The sequence below is a fragment of the Arachis ipaensis genome, chromosome B05 (assembly GCF_000816755.2).
Source record: "Arachis ipaensis cultivar K30076 chromosome B05, Araip1.1, whole genome shotgun sequence".
Lineage (NCBI taxonomy): Eukaryota > Viridiplantae > Streptophyta > Magnoliopsida > Fabales > Fabaceae > Arachis > Arachis ipaensis.
In genome coordinates, this window is record NC_029789.2 from 5,786,681 (window position 1) to 5,798,107 (window position 11,427).

The following is an 11,427-nucleotide window of genomic DNA, read 5'->3' on the forward strand; positions in this document are numbered from 1 at the left end:
AACCCGGAAAAGTGCAAGGCCGTGCTGAACATGACAAGCCCAAAAACGGTAAAGGAGGTTCAGCAACTTGTAGGACGAATAGCTGTCCTGTCACGTTTCCTACCTGCAGTGGCAAACCGATCTTATCCCTTTTTCCAGACATTCTCTAAAGGTAGGAAGTTCAACTGGACAGACGAATGCGAAAATGCTTTTACCGAACTTAAACAACACTTAACATCACCACCAATCCTCCAAAGACCAGAAACAGGTAACCCACTGTATTTATACCTATCAGTATCTAACCATGCTATAAGCTCGGTTTTAGTAACAGAAACAGGAAGAAAGCAAAGCCCAGTATACTTCATCAGTAGGGTGCTACAACCAACAGAAACAAGGTACCCGAAGATAGAACAACTGGCGCTAGCACTAATCACCACAGCAAGAAGACTGCGGCACTATTTTCAGAGCCACACAATCATAGTACAAACGGACCAACCGCTAAGGCAGATATTAACCAGACCCGAGCTCGCCGGCAGATTGATAAAGTGGTCAGTCGAGCTCTCCGAGTTCGACATCCAGTACAAATCAAGGAAAACACTGAAGTCACAGGTGCTAGCCGACTTTATATCGGAGATGCCTAATGACACACATAATACAGAGGTCAGTTGGAGCATACATGTGGATGGAGCGTCAAACAAAGAAGGCAGTGGGGCAGGGATACTACTAAAAGAAGGAGATAAGGTGGTGGCCGAGCAGTCACTACAGTTCCGCTTCAACGCAAGCAACAATCAGGCAGAATATGAGGCCCTACTTGCTGGACTAAAGCTCGCCCTACAACTACACATACCTCGAATAACAGCCTACTGCGACTCTTCCTTAGTGGTACATCAAATAAAGGGCGAATTTCAGGTAAAAGATCCTTTGTTGGAGAAATATTGGCTCATAACAAAGGATCTAATTTCAAAATTTAAAGAATTTGATATTATCCATGTAAACCGAGAACAAAACACCAGGGCCGATATGTTATCTAAATTAGCCACAACACGGCAAGCCGAAAACACATCAGCACTGTCCCAGCTAACACTTGACAAACCAAGTTTTGAGCAAGAAACAATTTTAAGTATTACACAGGTCCCAGATTGGCAAACACCTTTTTTCGATTACATCAATACAGGCACCACTCCAAAAGGTGAGCCGAACTTGCCGCTCTTCAGAAGAAGAGCAAGCTTCTATACAGTGCTCGGAAACACCTTATACAGGCGAGGACATTCACAACCATTGCTCAAGTGCATCAGCAAAGAGGAAGCCAAGGAGGTTATGGCTGAAACCCATGAAGGAGTCTGTGGCAACCATATCGGCGGCCGAGCATTAGCAACGAAGATCTTGCGAACAGGATATTATTGGCCGACGATAAAACGGGACTGCATCAATAAAGTAAAAGCATGCGATAATTGTCAAAAGCACGCCACCCTCTTAGAGACCCCGGCCGAGGAGCTCCATACCATAGAGGTAAGCTGGCCTTTCGATAGGTGGGGATTGGATATCCTCGGACCCTTTCCGAAAGCGCCAGGCCAGGTAAAGTTCCTCTTAGTATCAATTGATTATTTCTCTAAGTGGATAGAAGCACAACCACTAGCGCACATAACATCAGAAAAAGTGCGATATTTTCTATGGAAAAATATCATATGCAGATTCGGTATCCCAAGAGAAATAATCTCGGATAACGGAAGACAATTTACAGACCATAAGCTCGCCACCTTTCTGACAAATTTTAACATCAAACATCACTTCAGCTCAGTAGAGCACCCGCAGACTAACGGACAAGTTGAATCAGCTAACAGAATTATCTTGCAGGGATTAAAGAAAAAGCTCGGCGAAGCTAAAGGGGAGTGGGCCGACCTCATTCCAGAAATTCTATGGAGTTACAACACCAGCATTCAATCTGCCACAGGGGAAACTCCCTTCAAATTAGTATATGGCGCAGAAGCGCTCATTTCAGTAGAGGTCAGCGTCCCAACATTAAGGACCGAGCTCTATAATCAATCAAACAATCAACAAGCTCGGACAGCCGAACTGGACCTCGTGGAAGAAGACAGAGACATCTCCGCCATAAAGCAGCGAGCCAGAAAACGATACCTAGAGCAAAGACACCACAAAAGAGTAGTTCACAGGTCCTTCAACAATGGCGACCTTGTACTCAGACGAACAGAAGATGCACGAAAACCACCAGCACATGGCAAATTAGCGGCAAATTGGGAAGGACCTTTCCGAGTTCTTCAAAACCTCGGAAAGGGGGCTTACAAATTAGAAACCCTTAGAGGAGAGCAACTTCCAGGAACATGGAACGTATCCTCTCTAAGGAAATATCAGTCATAACATAGCCTGTAAAAATAGCGAATGATGGTACTCTTTTTCCCCTCCGAAGGTTTTTTCCCAAAACACATGGGTTTTACTCGGGGAGGGTTTTAACGAGGCCGGACGCAACAAATCATTGTACCCATCCAACTTAATGTTCTCATTTTGACAGTTAGCATACATTTCAGTTAGAAAACACTTCAAACTATCCGAGCATACTCCTCGGAACCTTAAACATCACGAGCCGAGCATATTCCTCGGAAAACTACCAGCAAAAGAATAAGTCAAAGTTTATCTAATTAAACTAATCCGAGCTTCATACTCGGAAAACAACATGCGCATGCCGAGCATACTGCTCGGAGGAAGTACAAACAAACAATATCATCAAGTCACTTAAACAAATCCTAACGCGCTTCCATTCAAAAATACAAGTTCTACATGTTCTACATTACTCTCATTTCCAACAAGTTCACTTAAACAGAGAATGGCTTTGGCCATCTTCGATACATATATACGATTACTTCCAACACACAATCATAAGTTTATCCAAAAAATCAAATTTTATAAGATAAGTCATCATCAAGCCGAGCTATATGCTCGGAAAACAAAAAGTATCACAACCAAGTTATACACTTGGTACCCAAAACATTACCGCCAAATATTCAAAAAACAAAGTTCAAGATAGACAGCCACAAAGTTCAAAAGAGGCTACAAATGTACAAAATAATCAAATACTAAAGGCCTAGTCTGCCTTATCGCCAATACTAGACTCCAGCTATATGCAAAACAAAAAGTATCACAACCAAGTTATACACTTGGTACCCAAAACATTACCGCCAAATATTCAAAAAACAAAGTTCAAGATAGACAGCCACAAAGTTCAAAAGAGGCTACAAATGTACAAAATAATCAAATACTAAAGGCCTAGTCCGCCTTATCGCCAATACTAGACTCCCCGCTATCATCTGAAGCAGCAGCACCATCATCCACAAGCTGCCCGTTCACAACCACTTTAGTTGCATCAAGCATGTCCGCATCTGATCCAGGAAACAACACCCGCACTTGAGAAACAGCGCACTCAAAGCCTTGTGCATATGACTCATAAACCTCAGTCTGCAACTCCTTCACCCTTGACCCCAAGCGATCATTGTCAGCCTGAACAGTCTTCATCTCCTCTGCACAAGAGAGGTGAAGACGTTTTTCCTCAGCAAGCTCGGACTCTTTCGACTTTAACGAGGAGGACAATTCCGTGATAGCTTTCTCCTTTTTCTCCAAAGCTGAAGACAGCTCAGCAACATCCAGAGCAGACTTGTGTTCTCTCTCAAAAACTAGCTCTTGAGCACGACCAACAGCTACCATACGTGCACCAATCACCTAGAACAAAAATGAAGAACATCAAACACAATATAACAAACGCACACCAAGACAAAATACAACCCTCACCTGCATAAAACGGCTCACTCCTACATGGCCGACATCCTCGACCATCTTCATATCATCCGGGAAGCAACAAAGCTCATCAGCCATGACAGAAAAAGGATACAATTTTCCCCATAATGAACGACAATGAACATCTTCCGAATAGCCATGCAATCTTTTTTGAGACTCATAAGCAGACTCCACTCACTGAAGCTCCACAGAAGACTCCCCTTCCTTCAGGAAAGCCTCAGCAAATTTTTCTTTCGCAAAACCCCTCTTTCGTTTAGACTTAAGAGCAGCCTCGGGCTGAATCACAGGGCCTTTATCAGCATTGGTAGCCGAGCTCTCCTTCTCAGCCTTCTTCCGCTGATTGAAGAATGACTTCAAACCAGCAGTAGTAATCGTAGGCACCTTCTCACCTGCACCAAAAAGCCAACAAAGTAAGAACAGACAAGGACAAAACAACAAACTAAGCAAAAAAACAACTAATTTACCTAGATATCTCAGAACCGCCTCTCTATCAGAATCCCATTTTAACAATTCGGACACAGATAGCAACCCCTTTGGGCCCAACTTCTCAAACAGAAACTCCATCACAAGTTGATCATCAACCGACCTATCATCCACGTCTAAAGCTTGCACAGGCTCGGAACACCAAGACAAAGGGAACTTCTCAACAAGAAACTCATTTAAATAAAAAGGAAACTCCTCGGGTACACTCCTCACTTTAACATACATGGTTTTAAAGTCCTTAAAAGAAGACTTATAAAGGCCAAAAATAGCGCGACGGGGGTAACTACTTAGATTAATCCAGAGACCTCGGTTAACCCCTTTAGCTTGAAACAAGGAGAAAAACAACCGAAGAGAGGGCGGCTGCTCAAGGAATTCCATCAACACCTCAAAAGCCCTAACGAACCCCCAGGAGTTTGGGTGAAGTTGACTCGGAGCACAATTCAACCAATAAAGCACACCACATTCAAAATCAGTAAAAGGGACCCTAACTCCCAATTCAGTAAAAAGGCAGCTGTACATATAAAAGTAAGCCCAATCATCACGAGAATGAAAAACCCGGTCATCAACACCACAGGGAAGTATCTCTATCCTTATATCACTACCACTCCTAACCCAAACATTCGAACCCAGCATATCAACAGACTCTTTATCACTGAACTGAGACACATACTCCTTAACCCTAGAATCAACCCAACCATATAAACCCCCCTCACCCTCATTAGACATTTTACCTTCCATAAGAACAAGGAGCAGAAAATCAAAAGTAAGAGAAGAAGAGAGAAGCAGCAAGAAAATGAATCAACACTCACCTTTTTTACTCATTTTCTCCGAAAACGCAGAAGCACCCAGCACAAAAAGGAAAAATATTAGGGAAGGGAAGCACGTTTATTACATAGTTGGAAGGCAGTTACATATGAAACGTTTCCCTCTGATCTACACCCTTAGAAAGCCCACGATCAACGCTCAGCAGATCAAACGGTCAGGGGCTCCTCAAAACTTACAATGCAATCAAATCAATCATTCATTACCGCACGAAGAACAACACAGGCAATAAATGCCACAAACCATTTCAAAACACCAATGCGCCAAAACTAAGACAAGCTCGGGGGTGTAAGGAGCACACATAATAAACAAAGCGACCGAGGATTTTGCCATCCGAAGTATACAAAGTTCGCCTTAGTCTTGTCCAAACCAAGGCAAGCTTGGGGGCTATGATACGTTACCTGTATCCTCGGTCACCCGAAATACTCGGCACACAAATATCCGAGGCTGACGTCACATTAAACAAGCTCGGAACAAAAGCAGATAAGCTCGGCCTCACCCATTCGAATAAAAAGACACGTGCATCATAAAGCTCGGTCCCGTATCAGCCGTCCGAAAATCTCGGCACGTGATCAGGACCGAGGCAGCATCACCTAATTGAAAATAAGAAACGTGCTCAGCAGATTTATAGCACCATAACAGAATATCCTAACCAATCTATAAACTAGGACTCACCCACCAACGGGTGAAAACGGACTCCTATAAAACCTAGCTGATATACTCAGCTAGGTCTCAGGTTCCACTATCAGTTTTCATATTTACTTATTCACTCTCACTTAATTACTCTCTCTCTTTTCTGAGACTATTACTAACTTGAGCGTCGGAGTATCTTTTGCAGGTATTCCCGCCGCGGTGTTTGACCATTGGCCGGCGTGAAGCTCTTCCTCTCAGTTGACGACTCACCCGGAAGTGCTTAAGCTCGGCCTACCCAGTGTTCAGACGAATCACCAACCATTTTTATCGTCTCCAGAAATACATAGATGCAAGAGAATAAGTCATATTTAACCATGATTTTTTCTATTATAAATAAAAAAAAATCATTATTTCCCCAATAAAAATATGACTTATTCCTGTGTACTCTTATATTCCTATGTACTCTAGAGAAGATGATAATAGTTGCTATTGTGCACTATGAAGCTTAAAAATTTGGATTAATCATTTCTTTTTAAAATTTGAAGTGGAGTTTGCCGGAAGATAGGCAAACTCTCAACAAACTTACTTTGAAACAAAAAAATAAAATCGTATTTAAAAAATTAAAATTAAAATATAAAATTTTAAAAGATAATAATTTTTTTCTATATTAAATTGCAATGTGTAAATTGACTAAATTCATTAAATATAGCCGTTTTTGATTTATTGAATATTAGACCATGTCAAGATGAGATCTAATAAATTGCTTGCCACAATTTCAAGATTTTAAAATTTTGAACATTTTTATGATCGAAAATATTTGGTAACCAAAGAAAATCAGCCAAAAGTTGCCATAACTTGCCTTATTTAGCATTCATTAATTGTTGCGACAATTAATTAATGCTAAATAAGGCAAGTTCTGGCTATTTTCTTTGTCTACCTAGCATTAATTAATGCTAAATAAGGCAAGTCCTGGCAAGTTTTAGCATTTCTTTTATGATATTTACAGCGAGCCTGCTACACATACAAGCAAAAAGGCCCTACAAGTTATACAAGTTCCCAGCCCACACTTCATTCACACGCGCTCCACTCAACAGTTGTGCTTCGCGAAAACCGCTTCTTAATGGTGCACTCTTCTACTTCTCCAAGCCATTCGAAGAAAACACAAACCGTCCATTTTTGAGCAACATTGCAAACTGCAGAGATAGCAATCGTCGCGAAGATTAGAACTCTCCATCAACACAACATAGAACTCTCCATCAACAATCTCCAGAAAAAACGAAGTTATAATACTCAAGGTACGTTACGTTACTATTTTACTCATCTTGTATATTTTTCACATTTCGAAATCGAAGAACTAGGTTTTACTGTTCTTCTACGTTCTTCTAGGTTTTACTGTTCTTCTTGTTCTACGTCTCATTTTACAGTTTATAATGTTCTACTTGTTCTAGGTTTTACTGTTATTCTTGGTTCTAGGTTATACTGTTCTTCTTAGTTGTTCTAGGTGTTACTGTTCTTGTTGTTCTAGTTCTTCTGGTAACTGATTTTTGGGGGTATATTGCGTAATTTGGTGGGTGTATATGGCATAATTTGATGGGTGTATATTTCTGAACTGGTATACTGTAATATAGTCAACAGTTGCAACTGTTCTAATATTTTCTTGTCCATGGGTGTATATTGCTTGACTTTGTATATTAATGCATGTTTGAGTGATATATGACTGATATATATAGGTGTATCTAACTCATATCTATGGGTGTATCTGACTCATATCTATGGGTGTATTTTTTATTTCAGAAAAAATGACAGCTAGAAACCAAGTTGGAAAAAATGTAAGAACAAATATATGTCTTAGATGAAATCAGTTTTATATAATAGAAATATATCTGACTATAATTTTGCTTTGTTTACAGCAAACCAAAGACCTTAAGTGTGCAACACATTTGTTAAGTGAGAAATTCAGAAACATGAGCGAGGAGAAGAAAACGATTGTTAGGGATTTTGGATTTGATGGCCTGATGCACATCCCGCCGCTAAGGGTGTATCACCAAATATTAAGGGAGTTGGCTAACTCATTCAAATTAGGGGAAAATCGACTGGAAACCGGCTACGGTTCTTTTAAAGTAAGACAAAAAATAATAGGGGCTGCGCTTGGCATCAACGCGTCAGGTAACTCGCTAAAAATTATAGGTGTATTTCAATTTATGCTTGGGTGTATTTGAACTGATTTTCATACTATGTTGTTTTCCTTTTTGTAGGAGATCTATTTCCTCAGAAAGTCAATTATAAGAATCTTTATGAAGATGACAAAGAAATTTTTAGAAGATTACAGGGTAAGACCCTAAAAAATCTAACAGATGAGATGATGGATATTGGCGTTGGTAATGAACAGGATCGCCTCATGTTCAAGAGGATTTTCATCCTCTATATACAGATGGCGTTCCTGTTACCAACGACAATAAACAAAATCTCACCTGTGCACCTGGCCCCAATTTTTGAGATGTACACAATAACAGAGTGGAACTGGGGAGGACATGTTTTGAGTTTTATCATCAATGGCATAACAGATTACAAGCTGAAAAAGAAAAAGGCAATTGATGGCTGCCTATTTGCCCTGATGATAATTTACTTTCATCTTTTAAAAAATAAAGACAAGAAGATGGCAGAAAGACCTCCAGAACCCTGGATTGCCAACTGGAGTAAGGAGCAGTTGGTCGAAAGAATGAGGGCGGAAATAAAGGAACATATGGTAAGTGAACAAAATATCTTGGGTGTATTTTATTTACCTGAATGTTGCTAACTAAAATTTCTAATGTTTTAGGGGATTATAAAGATGGCAGAAATAAAAGAAAAAATGAAAAAAATAAAGAAAAAAAATAAAATAAAAAATAAAAAAAACAAAAAAAAGGAAGGCAAGTTCAACATCATCATCGGAGACAAAAACAACTGATAGTGACAATTCTACCTCTGAGTCTGAGACTCAAGAAGACTCAGAGGATTCACCATGTCAAAAACTAAAAATACACCCAATCATGTCTGATATAATACACCCGAACGACAACAACTCAACTAAAAATAACAAAAAAAAGCCATAAACTATAAATACTCCCACACTTCCCCAAAAAATACACCTAAAAAATTCTTATCTACACCCGAGCATCTGCTATAAATTACAGATAATTAATAAAAACTAATATATTTGATTCAATCCACAGATTTATGTTCACGCGTTAGTTTCACAGTCAATGTTCACGAATTATTCAGCTACACAATGCTATACAAATAACTGCAATAAAATTCAGAGTAATCATATGTAAATCAAACCTTAGGAACTTCATTAGATTCAAATTCATAATCCACTTCGCCTTGATTCAGCTGACAATCTGAGGTTGAATCATCCATTATCTTCAAAACGAGTTCAAACTTTGATTTCAGAAACCAGAAATCGAAAAGAAAACGAAGCTAGAGTTATAGAGAGAGGAAATAACATCAATGACAAAGAACAAACCAGTGAGAAAGGAGGGAAAAAAGAACGATCGAAAAAGCAGGGGAACGAAGGAGAAGAAGAACGAGCAAACTTGGAAAGAAGGAGAATGAAGAAGGAAACAAATCTTTTAAATTTGTTAGTTATATATACACGGGATCTTTATATAGCGCGTGTATGGGACGTAACACTTGCAGCACATTTTGGGGGGTTATTGGTTAATTGACTTGTAATGCTTACAAGCCATAATCGCTTGTATGCAGAGCTTTTCTGTAAAAAAATTGCTGTAGAAAAGAAAATTAAAAAATTGTGTTTTATTCTCTTCGGAAAGATCTCCGTTAATATAAGCTAATCTAGCACATTAAATTGTCACGTCATATATATTAAAACAATATTTTAAATTAGTGTCTAATATATATTAAAATAACATTTTTTTATGGTCAAAGTATTAAAAAGAAATTGTGATCAAAATTAGAAATAGAAATAGATCGAATCAAACATAAGTTTTGACGAATCTAACTTATGTTGTAAATAGATGACTCAAATTTAAGTCTGTCACTTATTAAAGTTCTTTTTAGACTTAAATCCAAGGGCAATTCACGTAAATAAGTTGTTTAACCTTTAAAATTACATAAATACATTTTTTTCCAAAATGAAGACGTAAATGCATTGTTTCACCTATCTATGATGACAGTAGCGATTTACACAAACACAGAAATTGCTGCTGCCAGCCATGGATTACGTTGAATTGTGGCAGCATAGAAACAGCTGTTGTCTACTACGGTTTCTGCATGATTATGGTTGGTCATACACTGCTATTGCCAGTAGCGGTTTATGTGCATTGGGGCTCGTGAGTAAACCGCCAGAGGCTATAGCGGTTTACGTTCAGTATGTGTGAAAGGAGCTGTCTATATAAACCATGGAGGGGCCAAATATGGAGGAAGAGTGTTATTCACAAATGGAGGGGGAGGAAAGTTTTGTGGCTCTGGTCCACTGCTCTGGAAAAATTCAAAAGAGCAAAAGGCATGGTGTGAAATTCATGGATAGATAACCGCTTAGTATTTTTATCCGATCTTCGAGTACGTTGGCAGAGATTATGTTCAGCATATTACGGAAGCTCGGTGCGTGTGGGACGAAGTGGATAAAAAAGTTGTTTTACAAGAAAATAAATAACAGCGAATACAACCCTTCATATCATAAAAATATAATAACCCAACATAAAATAAATAACAAGCACAACTATAAAACTTTGTCAAGTTAAAACAAAAAAATGTTCCAGAAAATAATTGTAAAAAATAAAAAACGGACAAATCATAAAAAAAAATACTCATATGAGCCTAAACAATAAGAATTCCATAAAATAAACCAACAACACATACAATAATATTCATTGAAGGGAACTAAATTCATTTACTTAATCATATATAGAAATTAACGGAAAAAAAAAATGCTACCCAAACCGACTAAACTAACAACCTAACATGACAAGCCTAATTTCAAATTATAGGGATTAATCTATAAATTCTAGTTCCTCTACTTTACATACCATTTTTCTAATTAACAAATGCTAATGGTAAAAAAAAAAAATTTAACTTACCTCGTCACCAACGGCACCGGCAATATGCGCAACACCGTTCAGTTGGTACAAGCTCCTTTCGTCTCCCATGATATCCCACCGGAGGTCGGCACTCAGATACCTCGGACCCGTCCTCAAGTTGCTCTGACTTCTCTCTAGAATTTTCTTTCTCTACCCAACCTCAAAAACACTCCAAATGAGTAATCCGCGGCTACCTTCGACGGTTTATATAGGCAGCCACTATCAACGTAAACCGCTATAGCCTCTAGCGGTTAACTCACGAGCCCCAATGCACATAAACCGCTACTGGCAGTAGTGATTTATGACCAACCATAATCATGCAGAAATCGCAGCAGGCAACAGCGGTTTTCATGCTGCCACAACTTAACGTAATCCGCGGCTGGCAGCAGCGGTTTCTGTGTTTGTGTAAACCGCTACTGCCAGTAGCGGTTTCCATAGATAGGTGAAACAAAGCATTTGCGTCTTCGTTTTGGAAACAATGCATTTGCGTAATTTTGAAGGTGAAACAATTTATTTAGGTGATTGCCGACCTGTTTAAAGCTCGACAAACCCACAAACTTATTTAAAAAGTTTATTTCGTGAATTATAACTAAAAACAATGAACTTATACATTTTAAATTGACATTAA

General features: G+C 39.0%; 1 protein-coding gene across 1 annotated transcript; it reads right to left on the reverse strand.

The window, feature by feature from the left end:
* On the reverse strand, nucleotides 3,791–4,492 carry LOC110262726. Its single transcript, XM_021103453.1, has 2 exons — nucleotides 4,248–4,492; nucleotides 3,791–4,172 (listed from the first exon to the last, which is right to left on the reverse strand). Exons 1-2 carry the CDS (start codon nucleotides 4,489–4,491, stop codon nucleotides 3,958–3,960), a joined length of 459 nt encoding a protein of 152 aa, XP_020959112.1. The 5' UTR covers nucleotide 4,492; the 3' UTR covers nucleotides 3,791–3,957.

Excerpts from the sequence above, each read along its gene's own strand:
- LOC110262726 (XM_021103453.1), bottom strand. The coding sequence starts at position 4,491 with ATGTATGTTAAAGTGAGGAGTGTACCCGAGGAGTTTCCTTTTTATTTA. Across the intron at positions 4,173-4,247 it reads GGCGGTTCTGAGATATCTAG|GTGAGAAGGTGCCTACGATT; the intron begins GTAAATTAGTTG and ends TTTTTGGTGCAG.